This window comes from Erythrolamprus reginae, chromosome 2 (assembly GCF_031021105.1).
Source record: "Erythrolamprus reginae isolate rEryReg1 chromosome 2, rEryReg1.hap1, whole genome shotgun sequence".
In the NCBI taxonomy this organism is placed as follows: Eukaryota; Metazoa; Chordata; class Lepidosauria; order Squamata; family Dipsadidae; genus Erythrolamprus; species Erythrolamprus reginae.
Window position 1 is genome coordinate 27984267 of NC_091951.1, and position 18612 is coordinate 28002878.

The 18612-nt window shown below is 42.9% G+C and overlaps 1 protein-coding gene across 1 annotated transcript; it reads left to right on the forward strand.

Moving 5' to 3' along the window:
• The first annotated feature begins 1612 nt into the window (after nucleotides 1–1612).
• Nucleotides 1613–16859, forward strand: LOC139163013 (tigger transposable element-derived protein 1-like). Its single transcript, XM_070743913.1, has 5 exons — nucleotides 1613–1669; nucleotides 10984–11463; nucleotides 12283–14101; nucleotides 15376–15480; nucleotides 16119–16859. Exons 2-5 carry the CDS (start codon nucleotides 10996–10998, stop codon nucleotides 16337–16339), a joined length of 2613 nt encoding a protein of 870 aa, XP_070600014.1. The 5' UTR covers nucleotides 1613–1669; nucleotides 10984–10995; the 3' UTR covers nucleotides 16340–16859.
• The last annotated feature ends 1753 nt before the right edge of the window (nucleotides 16860–18612 follow it).

Below are 18612 nucleotides of genomic sequence, written 5' to 3' on the forward strand. Positions count from 1 at the left end.
CACACTAGTGTGCCGCGAGACATGGTTAGGTGTGCCGCGAAGCTCAGAGAGAAAGAAAGCAAGAGAGAGAGAGAAAGAAGGCAAGAGTGAGAGAGAGAAAAAGAAAGAGAGCTAAAAAGAGAGAGAGAGAAAGAGAACAAGAGAGAGAAAGAAAGCAAGAGAGAGAGAGAAAGAAGGCAAGAGTGAGAGAGAGAAAAAGAAAGAGAGCTAAAAAGAGAGAGAGAAAGAGAACAAGAGAGAGAAAGAAAGCAAGAGAGAGAGAGAAAGGCAAGAGTGAGAGAGAGAAAAAGAAAGAGAGCTAAAAAGAGAGAGAGAGAAAGAGAACAAGAGAGAGAAAGAAAGCAAGAGAGAGAGAGAAAGAAGGCAAGAGTGAGAGAGAGAAAAAGAAAGAGAGCTAAAAAGAGAGAGAGAGAAAGAGAACAAGAGAGAGAAAGAAAGCAAGAGAGAGAGAGAAAGAAGGCAAGAGTGAGAGAGAGAAAAAGAAAGAGAGCTAAAAAGAGAGAGAGAGAAAGAGAACAAGAGAGAGAAAGAAAGCAAGAGAGAGAGAGAAAACAAAAGAGAGATAAAGAGATAGAGAGAAAGAAAGAAAGCAAGAGAGTGAGAGAAAGAGGGAGGGAAGGAGAGAGAGAGAAAGACATAGAGGGAGGTAGGGAGGGAGAGAGAAAGAGAGGAAAAAAGAGAGGAAGGAAGGAAGAGAAAGAAAGAGGGATGGAGAGAGAGAGAGAGAAAGAGGAAGGGAGAGAAAGAGGGAGGGAGAAAGAAATAGAGTGAAGGGGAGGAAGAGAGAGAGAGATAATTTTTTTGTCCAAACTTTTTTTAGCCCCCCCCCTCCGCTCAATGTGCCCCAGGGTTTCGTAAATGTAAAAAATGTGCCGCGGCTCAAGAAAGGTTGTAAATCACTGGACTAGATGACCTTCAAGGTCCCTTCCATCTGTTAAATGCAGCCTGAGTTCTGCTTCCTAAGACATGCCAGACACTTCCTCCCTCCAATCCAGAGAGTACGTGGATGGGCGGGTGGGCTGGAGCCTCATTCTAGAAGGGAGGCAGGCAAAAAAACCAAGTGGCCTGTGTGAAGACAGGCGGCATCTCTGGGCAGCTTACAAAATAACAGTTAAAAGGCAATGTAAATGTACCACCAACAATAATAACAACAACAGCAAATACAAGTAATTATAAAAATACTTTAATAACCCCTTTAAAAAAACCATGAATACTCTCAATCATTTGTGGCCGAATCAAGGTGACTGGACCCAAGCAGTACACGCATTATAAGCCAGCAAGCAAACTAAAAAGTGCGTTTGACAGGGTTTTTTTTTTTTGAAATGTTGGTTCTAAGTAGCCAGTATTGGCCTTGATGGACCTTGGGCAAGCAGGCAGCTCTGAATATCTGCAGGAAAATAGCAACAAGCCATGGCTTTCTTCCCAAACACGCTCCCAGAAAAAAAAACCCTCAACAAACGCTTAACCTGTGCAAAAGCAGCCTGAGCTTCGCCTCCCAAGAGCCGTCCTTGCCTTCTCCCCTCCTCCAATCCGGACCGGCGTTGGGGGCGGAAGAGCCCCCAGGCTGCTGTCCCACATTAAAGGGAGGTCGGTCGGAGCCAGGAACAGGGCGGGCGGGAGGGGGGAAGAGGGGGCGAAGGCGACAGCTTTTCTTGCAGCAAGTAGCGTGGTAAGAAAACGCGGGAAGAAAGTCGGTTCCCCTTCTGGTCGGAGGGTCGCTGAATCAGCTCCGCGGATCCCTTCTTCCCTTTATACTCGCCTCCCCCTCGAGCAGGGCTGCCCATAAGCTGAACCCTTTGCTTCATAGGGGCCGTGCGAGGAAAAATAATAATTTGCTTTTTGGTGTTGTTGTTTGGGGTGGGAAAAGGGGGGGGGACCCTTTCCATTTGCCCCACATCTGTGATTTCTGACTTTTAGCCTGGCTTCCTGATTACTGGGGAATTTAATTTAAATTAATTTTAATTTAATTTAATTGTACAGCTGCTGCCAAAAAAGCCAACACAGTTCTAGTCTGTATTAACAAGGGGATAGAATCAAGATCACATGAAATGCTAATATCATTTTATAATGCATTGGTAAGGCCACACTTGGAATACTGCATTCAGTTTTGGTTCCCACAATGCAAAAAGGATGTGGAGACTCCAGAAAAAGTGCAGAGAAGAGCAACAGAGATGATTAGGAGACTGGAGGCTAAAACATATGAAGAGCATTTGCAGGAACTGGGCGTGGTTAGTTTAACGAAAAGAAGGACCAGGGGAGACATGATAGCAGTGTTGCAATATCTCGGGTTGCCACAAAGAAGAGGGAGTCAACCTATTCTCCAAAGCACCTGAGGGTAGAACAAGAAGCAATGGGTGGAAACTAAACAAGGAGAGAAGGAACTTAGAACTAAGGAGGAATTTTCTGACAGTTAGAACAATCAACCAGTGGAACACCTTGCCTCCAGAAGTTGTGAATGCTCCAACACTGGAAGTTTTTAAGAAGATGTTGGACAACCATTTGTCTGATATAGTGTAGGGTTTTCTGCCTTAGCAGGGGTTGGACTAGAAGACCTCCAAGGTCCCTTCCAAGTCTGTTATTAATATTATTATTTATTAATTAATTTAATTTACTTATATGCCGCCCAATCCTGTAGGACTCAGAATCCGGTTGAGGCTGTTGAATCAGGCTGAGAAAAGCTGCTCAGTGCCACTTGGCCCCATTTTCACCCACCTTGTTTTGGGAGTAGCTTGTGCCAGTAACTGTGGTGAGAAAATACCAGAGTGTGATGACAGGGCCCTGTTGGTTGGGTGGCAGACAGCGGCGATGGAAGGAGCTTTGTAACACTTTGTTAGAGTTAGTTAGTTATGAGATTTTATTGATTATAATTTTAGAGTGTTTAATTTTAATATTGACCTCTTACTATTGTATTGTTTTATGTTGTTGTAAGCCACCCTGAGTCCTAAGGGATTGGAAATAAATAGTTAGTTAGTTAGTTAGTTAGTTAGTTAGTTAGTTAGTTAGTTAGTTAGTTAGTTAGTTAGTTACTTACTTACTTACTTACTTAGTTACTTAGTTAGTTACTTAGTTACTTAGTTACTTAGTTAGTTACTTAGTTGTTTGAGTTGGAAGGGACCTTGTAGGTCATCTAGTCCAATGCTCCCCTCCCTCTCCTCTAGCAGGAGATCCTACACCACCCCAGACAAATGGCAGTCCAATCACCCCTTGAAAGTCTCAAGAGTTGTACTGGTTGATCACTCTCACCATCAGAAAGTTCCTCCTCTCTTTGTTCAGCTTCCACCCATTATTCCTAGTTTGGCCTTCTGGTGCTTTGGAAAACAGCCTGACCCTCCCCTCTCTGTGGTAGCCCATCAGGTATTGGAACACTGCTATCAAGTCTCCCTTGGTCCTTCTCTTTGCTAGGCTAGCCATGCCCAATTCCTGCAACCTCTCTTTGTATGTTTTAGTTCCCAGTCCCCTTATCATTCTGGTTGTTCTCTTTCAGTGTCTTTTTTGTAGTGTGGTGATCAAAACTGAACGCAGTACTCTAGGTGTGGTCTAACTAAGGCTTTATAGAGTGGTATTAGTACCTCCCTAGTTCTAGAATGTATACTTCTGTTTAGGCAATTTGGGCTTGTATTGGCTTTTTTGGCTGCTGCTGCACATTGCTGGCTCATATTTAGTTGGTTGTCCACCAAGACTCTAAGATCCCTCTCGCAGTCACAGCTGTCAAGTGTGATTTCATCAGTTTGTATGTATGTCTTAGATTTTTCTTACCTACGTGTAGGATTTTAGTTTTCTCTGCATTTAATTAATTTAATAGATATGTTGGACATACTATTTGATTTTGGCGGGTGGCAGTGTTGGGTAGAGTTTTCCAGCAGCTGATGCTTGAGCAGGGGGTTGGACTAGATGACCTACAAGATCCTTTACAATTCTGTTACTCTACTCTACTCCTACTCTACTCTATATAAAGGTAGACACCACTTATCAACTGTCTCATGATAATTCTGAAAGAGTAAGTTTTTAAATGATTTAAAACCTTTGTCCCAACCCTCAATCGTGTTATATATGTGGCTTGTAATGCCCCCCCAACTCATCTAAGCACTTCTGGGCAGCTCTCAACAATTAAAAATAGTTGTTTAAAAAATAATGAAATAAAATTAGAATCAAAAGCAGCAGAATTCTCAATATGGGCCCTTTAAGACCTTCCCACCAATTCCAGGGTCCCAGGCAAGGTGCCAGGGGTGAAATGTTCCTGTTTTGATTGTGCCTATCAGTTCGTCAGAGAGCCGGTCGCGAAGGGAGTGTGAGGCTCCACCCACCCACCTAGATGCCGCCATTTGGTTTCTTTTAATGTACCTCTTTGCATGTACAGAATGCTTTGCGAGGAGGGCTTTCGCCCAGGTCCGCCTGGTGCACCAGTTGCAGCCCTATTTGGACAGGGAGTCACTGCTCACAGTCGCTCATGCCCTGATCACCTCGAGGTTCGATTACTGCAACGTTCTCTACATGGGGCTACCTCTGAAAAGTGTTCGGAAACTTCAGATTGTGCAGAACACGGCCGCAAGAGCCATCGTGGGGCTTCCTAGATTCGCCCACGTTTCTGCAACACTCCGTGGCCTGCATTGGCTGCCGATCAGTTTCCGGTCACAATTCAAAGTGTTGGTTATGACCTTTAAAGCCTTGCATGACATTGGACCAGAGTACCTCCGGAACTGCCTGCTACCGCACGAATCCCAGCAACCGATAAGGTCCCACAGAGTTGGCCTTCTCCAGGTCCTGTCGACCAAACAATGTTGTTTGGCGGGCCCCAGGGGAAGAGCCTTCTCTGTGGCAGCCCCGGCCCTCTAGAGTCAACTCCCCCAGAGATTAGAACTGCCCCCACACTCCTTGCCTTTCGTAAATTACTCAAGACCCATCTATACCGCCAGGCATGGGGGAGTTGAGAAATCTTTCCCCCAGGCTTTTTTTATATTTATGTTTGGGTATGTATATGGTGTTTGCTTTTTTAAACATGATAGGATTTTATGTGCTTTTTAATATTAGATTTGTTTTCGCTGGAATATTGTTTTTATTATTGTTGTGAACCGCCCCGAGTCTTCGGAGAGGGGCAGCATACAAATCTAATAAATTGAATTGAATTGAATTTGCGCATGTGCAGAGGGTTAAAAACCTCAAATGGCGGCAGGTGGGCGGAGCCTAGCACTCCCTTTGCGACCGGCTCTCTGACGACCGATAGGCAGGAGTGAACCGGGAGCAATTCACCCCTGCAGGTGCCGAAGCCAGTTCTACAGGGCCTTCCTAAAGTCCAGTATGAATTCTGGCCCTTAATGCCTCGTGCAGTGACCATTTCAAGTTAGGATCATGGTGGTGGTGGCGGTGGGACACATTTTTCTGACCAATTCTCCAATTTACAGCCACAGTCATGTGATCACGACTTGTCCTCTTTCCAGCTGTGGCAAGCAAAGTTAATGGAGCTGCTGGCAGTTGAATCATACGTTGCGGTCATGCGGCATTCTGCTTAGCAACCATGCACCCTCCCTTGAAAATTGAAGGGGAAGTAATTTCGTAACAGTTGTAATTTCCTAACAGTTGTAAATTGCTACTTAGTGACTGTGATACTTAACAACTGAGTTCCTCGTCCAAATGGTGGTTGCTAAGCGAGGATTACCTGTACAGTATCTCTATAAAATTCAAATTATTTATTTATTTGTTTGTTTGTTTATTGGATTTGTATGCCGCCCCTCTCCGATGACTCGGGGCGACTAACAGCAATAATAAGACAGTGTACAATAATAATCCAACACTAAAAACGATTAAAAACCCATTAATATAAAAACCAAACATACATACAGACATACCATGCATAAAATTGTAAAGGCCTAGGGGGAACGAGTATCTCAGTTCCCCCATGCCTGGCGGCAGAGGTGGGTTTTAAGTAGCTTACGAAAATTAAATTATTCAGCAAAGAAGAAGAGTTTTATGCCCTTATGAGAAGCCAGTTTTCCCCGTAGACCAAGGAAGCCTATTCCAGGTTCACAGGATCTTGTACAAATACTCCTTGAGATATGACATGACAGGTCACTAATTGTCTAAAGTTAGGACAGATATGGAACAGATTGTTTGTTTGTTTGTTTGTTTGTTTTGTCAAGTACGTATTGGTGGTGTGCAAAGATATAACAAAGTTTATATACATGTTACTAGTAAGATAGAAACATTAGGAGAGGAGACAGAAGGCACGCTGGTGCACTTATGCACACCCCTTACTGACCTCTTAGGAATCGGGAGAGGTCAACAGTGGATAGTCTAAGGGTGAAGTTTTGGGAGTTAGGCGAGTCAGAGTCAGGTGGTGAGTTCCATGCATCAACTACTCGGTTACTAAAGTTGTATTTCCTGTAGCAGAGTTTAAAGCAATTTACTTTAGGTTTGTATCTGTTGTGTGCTCATTTGCTGTTGTGGTTGAAGCTGAAGTAGTTGTTGACAGGAAGTAGTCATCGACAAGAAGTAGTCATTCACAGGAACAGGGATATACAACCATGTTTTAAGGTTATGAAGCTGCAATGCTCCTGACCTGCAGTCCTTCCCCCTTATGACCGACTGCAAGGACTCTGCAGTGCCCCCTCCTCTCTCTCTCCATACCACCCTGCTTTTTGTCTGGCTGCCTTGGCAAGGCCTGCACAGCGTTGCAGATGTTTCTGAATGTTGCAGAAAGCTTCTGCAGTTTCTGCACCACTGGGCAGACCGTGTTAAGGCAGTTAAAGAAAGCAGCTTGTTCCAAAGTGTTGTGGTTAGCTCTGGCCCAGCCCCTGCCCCAAGGACTGTGGATGTGGGGGAGACATCCACATGCTGCAGGCCTGTTTTGCCCCCGGTGCAATCTGCTGATGAAGGCTCCTCTGACCAAGAAGACATGAGTGACAGGGAGGAGGAGAGTGTGGCAGACAGCTCAGAAGGAGATCAATTATCTAGCTCCTCCTTGGATTCAGAACAAGAGTTAATGATACAGCCACGCATGCGGAGAGCGATGCATAGGAAACAACAACTGAGAGATTATTATCAAAGAAAATGAGGCCACCTGTGGTTGGGTGGGGCTGTGGTAATTAGTGAGGCTGCTATAAATAGCAGCCTGTGGGTTTGGCCATTGTGGTGGATTAGGTGATCGTTGTGTTTCGTGACTGCTTTACTGACTGACTTTTTGTGTGCTGATTTTTCCCCGCTTGGAAACTAAACCAGAGCAAAGTGTGTTTCATTTTGTGAAAGAAGAAGGACTATGAATTGCCTCACAGCTGCAAGTTAAGTACCACAGAACTGATAAGGGACTTGTACAAATTACCAGTTTGTTTGGAGACCAGTGCTCTTTGCTATACCAAAAAAGAGATAAGTTTAAGTGAATTTTCATTATAAAGAACATTGTTTTGAATTTTCAAACGTATGTCTGAAATTTGTACCTGTGAATTTTTGGGAGGATTCTACCAGAGAGCCCGACAGAACACAAAGGCTGCATGACAGTGAATTGAATGCATCCGCCATTTTGTGCTCGGGACAAAATGGCGTCTGTTTCTGCAATCGGACCATGCGGCCAAGCTCTCAGAGCTCTTCAAAAGGTAGTGAGGGGGTGGTGTTGTGGCCCACCAGCAGTCCGTGCTGCTGATAGCAGATCCCGTTCAAGAGGAGAACTGACTTGGTAATGCGCCAGTGGCCTGTGCAGCTGGAAAATGAGTTGGACAGTGAGGAAGCTGGTGAGGAGTCAGTGCCAGAGGCAGAGGTTCAGCCCTTCATGGCACCGGGCCAGATTATCTTCGGGACCGCCTTCTGCCACACGAATCCCAGCGACCAGTTAGGTCCCACAGAGTGGGCCTTCTCCGGGTCTCGTCAACTAAACAATGTCGGTTGGCGGGGCCCAGGGGAAGAGCCTTCTCTGTGGCGGCCCCGACCCTCTGGAACCAACTCCCCCCAGAGATTAGAATAGCCCCCACCCTCCTTGCCTTTCGTAAGCTCCTCAAAACCCACCTCTGCCGTCAGGCATGGGGGAATTAAGATAATCTTTCCCCCTAGGCTTCTACAATTTATGCATGGTGTGTTTGTATGTATGATTGGTTTTATAACAAGGGTTTTTAGCTGTTGTGGTATTGGATTTTTACATTCTGTTTTTTGTCACTGTTGTTAGCCGCCCCGAGTCCACGGAGAGGGGTGGCATACAAATCAAATAAATAAATAAATAAATAAATAAATAAATAAATAAACCTCCAGCAGCGCATAGAAGTGATGAGGAAGAAGAGGCTTCTCTTCTTAAGGAAAGAGCATGCACAGCTGGCAAGAGGCAGGAGTGGTTACTCCAGAGGAGGTCTTGGGGCTAATTGGCTTAAGGACACCAGAGGCAGCTAAAAAGCTGCAGGAAATAATGTTTGAAAATCCAGGGGGTCATCAAGTGGCTTCCAGTCTAGGAAAAAACCTCTGCTCTGTTATTCTGTTCGTTTTGGTTATCAAGAATTACTTCTAGGCATTGTGCCAAGGATGAATTACTATTCTGTTATGTAAGACTGTCTGCCAACTGTTAATGACAATGAATTAACAGTTGAGCTTTTGCAAGAACAAAACTGCCTTTAGGTTCATGTGTGTGGGTGTGTGACCTCTACTAAGACATGTGTTAGATCGGGTATACAAGGCTGGACACGTTGCGGTTAAATTGGTTTTATTAACAATTAACTGAACAGCAACACTTTTTTTTTTGTCCAATACACAATGAGGGTTTTAGTGGGTATATATCTATATACACATAGTAAAATACATGATGAAGGTTATAGAGGAGATACTCATAGCAAAATATATCTAAGAAAGAATAGAAAAGAAGATATAGTAATAGAACATATCGATGAAAGAATAGAAGAAGAGATATAGGAATAGAAGAAATAGGAGATATAGGAGAACAATAGGACAGGGGACGGAAGGCACTCTAGTGCACTTGTACTCGCCCCTTGCTAACAGGTTGGGTAGCAAAAGAAACACCCTAAAATAACGGCACTCTATATATACAGTTCAACAGGGTAGGTGTAGCTTTGACAGCCATTTTAAACTGGCAGCAGCCGCTGTTATCCAATCAGTGGCCAGAATTCAAATGGCTGCTGTTATCCAATCAGAGGCCAATATGCAAATTTCTTTGGACAGAACAACATGCAAGTTGGTTATTGATTAAACTCATTGTGAAAAAAAATGTGTTTTGCTACATTTTTTAGCTGGGGCAGAACAGGTGGGTGCTTGGCAGTATCAGGTTGCTACCCAGTACGGGCCACACTGCACAGCAGTGTTGAAAATGGAGCTACATGCGCAGCTCTGTGTCTTTGGTGTGTGCGCCCCAGTGAGATTTTGCTTCTGCGTATGCATAGGAAGTAAAATCTCATGAGGAAATGCACACGTATGAGATTTTAGCAATTTTTTGCTTCTGCGCAATGTGTGAGATTTTTGCTTCTGCTTCTGCCTATTTGCCGATGACGCTAAAGTGTGCAATAAGGTTGATATTCCTGGAGGCGTCTGAAATATGGCAAATGATTTAGCTTTACTAGATAAGTGGTCAAAGCAATGGAAACTGCAGTTTAATGTTTCCAAATGTAAAATAATGCACTTGGGGAAAAAGAATCCTCAATTTGGGTATTGTATTGGCAGTTCCGTATTAGCAAAAACTTCAGAGGAGAAAGGTTTAGGGGTAGTGATTTCTGACAGTCTCAAAATGGGTGAACAGTGCAGTCGGTAGGGAAAGCAAGTAGAATGCTTGGTTGCATAGCTAGACATATAACAAGCAGGAAGAGGGAGATTGTGATCCTGCTGTATAGAGCGCTGGTGAGACCACATTTGGAACAATGTGTTCAGTTCTGGAAACCTCACCTACAAAAAGATATTGATAAAATTGAACAGGTCCAAAGACAGGCTACATAAAACATATCAGGAAAGACTTAATGAACTCAATCTGTATAGTCTGGACTCTAGAGGACAGAAGGGAAAGGGAGGACATGACCAAAATATTTAAATATGTCAAAGGGTTAAATAGGGCTCAGGAGAGAAGTGTTTTTAATAGGAAAGTGAACCCAAGAACAAGGGGGCACAATCTGAGGTTAGTTGGAGGGGAAATCAGAAGCAACGTGAGAAAATATTATTTGACTGAAAGAGTAGTAGATGCTTAGAACAAACTTCCAGTAGACGTGGTTGGTAAATCCACAGTAACTGAATTTAAACCTGCCTGGGATAAACATATATCCATCCTAAGATAAAATACAGGAAATAGTATAAGGGCAGACTAGATGGACCAGGAAGTCTTTTTCTGCCATCAATCTTCTATGTTTCTATGCTTCTGTGCATTGCACCAGTACCAGTGGTAAGTAGGAGCACCCATCTGGTGCTTGGGAAGGTGGGATGGGAATCAGGTTTAAGGCCTGTGGGGGCACCATGGATGGGAAGCAGAGCATGGGGCATCTCCGAGGGGAGACCTTCGGAGGGCCAGAGTAAGGGGGGGGCTCATTTTCATTTAAGGGTTTATTGGGGAGAGCAGGAATGGATGATGTCATTAATGAGGGAGGCGCTTCACCTGAACAATGGCATGCAACCATCATGAGCCGGCTCCATTATGGTCATATCTCAAGTAGTATCTCTGTGTAAATTCCCCAAAGTTACAGGCCCCAGGCCTGGGAGCTCCTGAAGATACTGAGGGAATAGAAAGGCTGAAGGACACTTAACCGGGATTTGGAAGGCTTGGAGCAGCAACTCGCATAACTTTGATGGAATTCAAGCTCCAATTTCTTTACTTACACCTTTATTTTATTTATTCAACTTGTATGACAGCTATTACTAAAAATCCCACAGCCGAGAATTGTCTTTAATTCCAGTGAGACTATTTTATAAACTTTGGAGAAATGCTGAATATCAGAGACATGGGAGAAGATCTTTTTATTCCTTTCACACCATTTGGCCCTAATTAATACTTTCTTCCTTTTCTTTTCACTCCTGGAACTGCAGAGAGTGACAACTATGGAGGAACAGTGGCTTGAGGGACCCAGAGAAGAAGAAGATAAAGAAGAGGGCACTGAGAGTGGGAGTGGAGACCCTTTCATCAACCAAATGAGGGCTCTTGAGGACTTGACCTGGGACAGAACATCCATTCTTAATTCTGAATTAATGCACCAAAGCTGGGACTCTCAATGGCAAGAATTTGTGGAACCTGTAGCCTGGCTTCCCATACCACCACCTCCCTTGGGGGGAAATGGCACAGATTCCCAGGCCTCCTTGGGAAGAGACAAAACGGATCCACAGCAGGAAAGTTCTGGGGAAGCCAGAAAGGAATCTGTGCTCCAAGGGGATCCAAACATCGGTGGGAAAACCTGGATGGGCAGAGAACAGCTGGATTCCTCCATGAAGATGAAGACTCAGGGAGAAATCAATCTGCAGAGCCTGCTGCTCCTACCCCTCAGCTCCCAGGATGCTGAGGACCCCCAGAAGGTAATCCATCCCACAAAAACTGAAAAGTGGGGGAAGTGGGTTGGGAGGCAGTATGAGGGGGTTGAAAACAGCCATTAAAATGTTCTCCTAAAACAACACCCACTCAAACATGAAGGCCCGACACTGTTTTGTGCACATGTGTTAAAATTAAGACCTACCCCCAAATTTTGACTCTAGTTAAGACAGTCTATTTTTATTCTATCCATGTATAGCCAGTCCCCGCCATTTTCTCACATCGCAGTGCGGACAACATGAGTGAGGCAAGGGGGGGGAAGGGCGGAGGGGGGGAAACTTGCCCCATGCATCTCACCTCGCCAACTGGCCGCTTCTTTTGCGGCTTAAAGGAACGACCCATGCACCTCACTTGGCTGCAGGCCATTGCCTTCGTGACCAAAAGGAGTGACCCAGGCCGCTTCTTTTGCGGTTGAAAGGAGAATCAAATCAGCCCATGCGCCTCGCACACCATTGCCTACCTGTAACAGTCACTCCAGCTACTTTAGACATTTACTCACGAGAAAGCCTGCCATCATCCTCTCCAACAAGCCTGGACACCAGGCCCCTTCATTCGCAGATGAAGAGTGTATGGCTCAGTACATTAACCTCTGTAGTAAAGGGCTCAGAATGTGATGCAACCATTCCTCCTTGATTAACTACTTCACTTAATGGCCATTTGCAAATGCAACAGTAATTTTAAATTTTCTGGTTTTGCACATTTCTTTCTCAGTAACATATTCATATTATAGTCAGTATTGCATGTCACCTGTTCTTATTTTCACTTGCTTATCTACTTGTTTACATGCATTTATATCCCATATCAAGATGTCTTCAAAGAGAAAGAACCCCAATCCAACTGAAACCAGGAGAAAGCATCATAGGACATCCATTGCTCTCAATTTGAAGATGAAGATGATCAAAGCATATGAAGCCGGGAAGAGGATACATGAAATAGCAAAAGAAGAAGACCTGTGTTTTTCCACCGTTCAACGTATTTTGAAGAGCAAGGAAAGGATCAGAAAGGCATGGAAACGAGCAGCGGGAATGAACAGAAATATAACAAAAATAATAAAAAGCCAAAGCTCTGAAATTGAACCCCTGTTGATACTTTGGATCAAAGATCGGATACAAAAGGGGCTTCCGGTTAACTTTCCCCTCATTCAGATTAAGGCACACAGCATTTTCAGAATGCTGAAGGAACAAGCAGGGAAGGAATGTACCGAAAAATTTAGGGCCAGCCAAGATTGGTTTCTGCATTTTCAGCAAAGATATTGTTATCAGATTCCATCATATGAAGATTTACAGGATGAAACATGGATTGCCACACATTTTCTGGATAAAATTGATGCTTTCATAGCAGAGGGAAATTATTCTGCTGATCAGATATTCAGAGTGGATGAAATTGGGTTGTACTGGAAAAGAATTCTGGAGCAGACGTATATACACAAAGAGGCTCAAGAAATGCCCAGTTGTAAAGCATTTAAGGAGAGAGTAACCGTGTTATTGGGGGGAAATGTTGCAGGATTCAAGCTGAAGCCATTTTTTATCCTCAAATCAGATCATGCCAGTATGATTCAAAAAAGAGACAAAGACACACTGCCTGTTTATTACCGATTTGCTTGTGAGGCCTGGATGACACCCATCCTCTTTGAGGATTGGTTTATGAATTGTTTCAGACCTCAGGTGAAGGAATATTGTGGGCAAAAGGGGATTCCTTTTAAAATTCTCCTGTTTCTGAACAAAATACCTCGATATGTCCTGGATCTCGATAGTATCTACCCTAATGTCAAAGTTGTTTATCTACCCCGAATCGTCACCACAATCCTGCAACCAATGGGCCAGAGAGCTATCTTGCTATTCAGTGCATACTATTTGCATGCAGTGTTTGCCAAAGCCTTAGCCGCAACAGAAGATGACAAAATAACATTGGCCAAGTTTTGGAACAGCTATAATATCCTGAATTGTATCGAAAACATTGTAGCAGCATGGGCGGATTTTAGTGTGAAAAGCATGCAAGCATTTCTGAAATGCTTAAAATGTTTCAAGGCTTTTGCAAATAATTTTAAAGGATTTAGCTATAAACATAATTCGGACAAAATACATGAGAAAATTTTAACACTCACAAAATCCCTTCAATTGAAGGTGGAGGCCAAAGACGTGAAAAATTTGATAGCTTACATTGAGGGAGAGCTTTCAGACCAAGATTTAATTGAACTGGAAAAAGAACTGGAAGCACAAAAGGTTAGGGAAGAAGACGCAGAAATAGAACGAGAAAAAGAAGAACAAGCTGTAGACGTTGAATTTAAAACATTCACTGAGGAAGAATTGGATGATATTTTGTCAGGAGTTGAAACAATATTATCAGACTTTAAAACTGTGGATTCAGATGAAGAAAGTTTTAGAAACGTAAATTTAGACATGTGTAAAAACTTAAAATGTTACCACAAAATACATGAAAGAAAAGAGAAGGAAAATGAAGATATAGAAACCAAACTTCCTTCCCTCTTGCCATTTCCATTCTCAGGAATTAAACACCCAAACAATCTTCAGCCATCAACCAGCTATGCCAGCAGATCCGATGTTTCTGAAAACAATAAAAAGCATGAACCTTTCACAGATGGTGTATCCGATTTGATGCTTAGAGGTACTGTAATTGTAAATTCTCATTGTGCCCAGGGGGTCTTCCTTTCACAACTGCAGTTAACAGCAGCGAGGTAAAAGTAACTTTACATACAATCACAGATTCATAAAGATCTTCACAGATTTGTAAAGCAAAAGATATCCTAAGCAGAGATACTTATGATTCTTTCTTCAGCTTATTTTGCTTTGCAGAGATACAAGGGTCGTAAATGCAAGGATTAATTTTAAGTTTTCATTTTCATCCTGTTGTAGGCTGGGACCTTCAAGTAGGTGCTAGGCAGGGAGGCCCTATGGAGTTTGAGAACCCGGATCCTATACTATAATGGGCTACTTGGAAGAAAAAGAAGTTGGAGGGAATTATGGGAGAATTTTCCTTGCAACTTTCCATACTAATGTTGATTATAGCAATAGCACTTGTAGCACTTAAACTAATATACCGCTTCACAGTGCAATGCAATGATGATCCAGATGCGGCTGGCATTTTTGACCTGTCTGCTTGCCAACAGGGACAAAATGGCGGCTACCAGACAAAATGCTTGAAGAAGCTTCTGAATGGCACAGAAAGCACCTGCAGCACTGGGCAGACCTTGTTAAGGCAGCAAAGCAAAGCTGTTTGTGCCCGGGGCCACGTAGTAGTGACCTAAATGTGGCCACCATTTTGTCTACACCTGTTTCTGAGTGGGGACAAAATGGCAGCCGCCAAGCAAACTGCCTCGTTTTATTACCTTAGATATTCTGAATGCTGCAATGAGCAGACTTTGTTAAGGCAGCAAAATGAAGCAGTTTGCATCTGGGCCGCACGGCCTGACTTGAATGCGGACGCCATTTTGTAGGCAGGACAAAATGGTGGCTGCTTTCAAAATGGCACCACGCAGCCACTCAAACAAATAAGTCAATCTAGTGCTCTGGAAGACTGCGGGGCTCTTCAAGTTACAGTAACTGAGGAGAAAGAAGGGTGTTCGGCCTGATGGGGTGGAATCAGGCCTTTAAGGCCTCAGAAGATCTGGTAGGAGTGAGAACAGGCCTGTTAAGGCCCAAGGTGAGGGGAATGGAGCATGATGGTGTCTCGGAATTGGGGGAAGCCTTGGGAGGGCCAGGACAGGCCTCCCCCATCCTGGAGGCACCCACATTCCACTTAACAATCCAGGTGTTCATTTAATGATTAGCCATTAGGTGAGACGCTTCACCTGACTGCGACCATAACAGGCAGGCTCTATTATGCTCATATACTGAGAATTTACCTGTACAATAAAATCAAGGGGTTTTTTTTGTCTTTAGGCTTCCCCAATTATGGGGGATATGATGCTAACATCTCCGAAATTAGAGAAAGAGGCCTGGAACGTTGTTTAGGCGAAGCTTCCCAAGGGGAGGCCAATTCATTAGGTAAGGCTGAAGACTGTCAATGATTGCAAACATTTCTGATAGAAGAGAGTTTTCTTGATGAAGATGTTCTACCCAACAGGAAGTCTATAGCTGATGCTGGAAAGCCATCAAATGAGAATGCTTGAATTTGGGATTTCTTACTTCAACAGGATTGGGAAGACTAAACATGTGATAACACCCACCAAAACTATAATTCTCCAGGTCCCATTGACTAAATTAAACAATGTCATTTGACGGGACCAAGGGGAAGAGCCTTCTCTGTGGCGGCCCCAACCCTCTGGAACCAGCTCCCCCTGGAGATTAGGACTGCCCCCACCCTCCTTGCCTTTCGCAAACTTCTTAAAACTCATCTCTGCTGTCAGGCATGGGGGAATTGAGACATTTCCCCCTGGCTCATATAGTTTTATGTCTGGTATGTTTGTGTTGAATGGTTTTAAAATAATGGGTTTTTAGATACTTTTTAATATATTAGATTTATTTATTATATACTGTTTTACTACACCGAGTCTATGGAGAGGGGCGGCATACAAATGTAATAACTAAATAAATAAAATAAATAAATAATTCAAAATAGAAGTTATTTGAAATGGAATTTATTATTGGAGGTGATGATATAACTGCTTTTCTGTTTCTCTCAGAATGTGACATATGGCAAACACATAAGGAGAAGATCTTCCATGTTGGAAGCTCTGAAGTAAGAGAAGAAGAACATACAAGCTTCAAGCAGCAGGGCATTCAGCCATCTATTGTGCAAATAACACCCCAAAATCTTACTGCCCCCCCTTTTAATACGAAGCCCCAGCCCATTGAGTACTGTTTAGAAACAGATGAATTAACCTGGTTTGATGTGCAATTTTAATGTTCCAGATACCCTCCCCAACCCCTCCCCAATCCCATTATACTCCAATGATGGGTTCTAAATCCCATTGCTACTGACAAACTGTACTGAGTTTAATTGAGTTTTAAACTGAGTTTGACCACCCTGCCATAGAGATTTTGGGCGAGGAGCTACATCCTAATATATTAAAACATAAGCAGGGAATATTGGAGTAGCAAGAAGGGGAATTTTCTAGATGTGCTCTCACAGACCCAAACCTATTTTTACCCACCCAATTCAATTTTTGTCTTCCACCTATCTCTTGTAATTTTATTAATTAAACTTGTGATTAAAATGTATCCAGTGCTATTGAATGTCAAGAAGCATGCATCTACCACTAACTCTCCATCACTCCAATTTTTCTTCAATAGAAAAATAATTTTATTTGGTGATAACTTTATTGTATTTTTAATTGTATGGCTGCCCTTGTCATAACAATGACTCTGGGTGGTGGGAAATTTAACAATGAATTTAAATCAATAAAGCATTAAATCTTAACAAATAAGAAGTGTTGGAAACTGTGCTGGTCTTTGATATTTTGTTCTTTTCCTGCACTAGCTCCAGAGGAAAAAAAGAATGCACAGGAATTAGAATTACCATTACTGCTGATTGAGAAATGCAGTACACACTTCCATTCTTTTTCTCCTGGATTCTATTTATTTTTCCTGGGGCTTGGCTAAGTGTTGGAATGAGTGACCATCATGAAATCCATTAGAAAAGGCATCAGAGAAGAAGCCGACAGCAATTTATCTTCCTTTCTCTCACTTTCCTTTCAAATAACAGCAACATATATATTTATACATTTTAATCAATAAAAAAACTTGATTGATTGATTGAACTTAATGAAAACCGTAATAAAACCATACATACCTTTCAATAGCACTCACTGATGTTTGATCAACGTCTCAGGCCTGCCGGAAGAGCCAGGTCTTAACAGCTTTTCAGAAAGCCAGTAGGGTGGGGAGGGTATGGATCTCTAGAGCTGGCTGGTTGCAGAGAGCCGGAGCCACTACAGAGAAGACCCTTCTGCAGCCCTGCCAGGTAACATTGTTAACTGACGGGATCTGGAGAAGGCTAACTCTGTGGGACCTTCTCAGTCGCTCAGAGCTATGCAACAGAAGGTTCCATATTTACACCTACTTTCTACTCCTATTCATCAGTCTGTTTTCCTTTTTTCTATTATATTCCCCTCCCTCTATCTCTTTCTTCTACCTTCTCTCTCTGTCTACTTCTTTTTACTCCTGGAACTCAAAAGTGAATTTGACATGTCCTGGGAGAACCGTATGAGTCTTGAGCAGCCAGGCATTGTTAAATTTCAGCCGGTAGCGAGTACAAGTAGTACTCAACTTACAACAACTTTGTGACCATTTCAAGTTACAGCACTGACAAAAAAGTTTATTGACTTCTATGCATCTGAATCCCTTGGAACTCGGTGTCTGACTTCCCCGCTTAACCTGTGCAAATGGTTCTTCTGTGGTGGCCTAGCTGTTGCCTCACAATCAACAGGTGGGGAAAAGGGTGTCCTGCTTGGGCAGGGGGTTGGACTAGATGACTTTCAAGGTCCCTTCCATCTGTTAAATATGTTAAATGCAGTGGATGGGCGGATGGGCTGGAGCGTTGTTCTGAAAGGGAGGCGAGGGAAAAAACCAAGCAGCAGATTTATTTATTTATTTTGTCCAATACACAATAATACACAATGAAGGTAATAGAGGACACCTTCGAGGAAATAGAATTAGAGAAAGAATAGAAAAGAGAGTATAGGATAAAATAATGAGAGAATAGAAAAAAGATATAGGGATAGAAGAGAAGATATATGGGATATAGGAGAGACAATAGGACAGGGATCGGAAGACACTCTAGTGCACTTATGTATGCCCCTTGATTCTCATGGATTCTCATGGAAATCCTTTTGTTACTGAGCCTGAAGCCCAGATTGTGTGGCTAAGCCCAAATTGTGGTTACCTTAATACTGTTGGTTGGATGTTTATCTTGGCTTGGACTATGTCTATTATTTCACACAGCTGTTTTTGTCTTGTATTTATTCATTCTTAAACTGTGCCATATTAAAAATAGAATAAATAAATAAATATTTGGAGATGGGCAGTTGTCTTAATTAATGAACAAATTAAATATGAATGCATGAATGGCATATCCCCTTTTGAATAAAAATTAATGATCATAAATAGAGCGAGATTGGGGGAAGAAATATACGCATGGCTTTCTTTCGGTTATTTAATTTTAATCAAAAAGAAAAT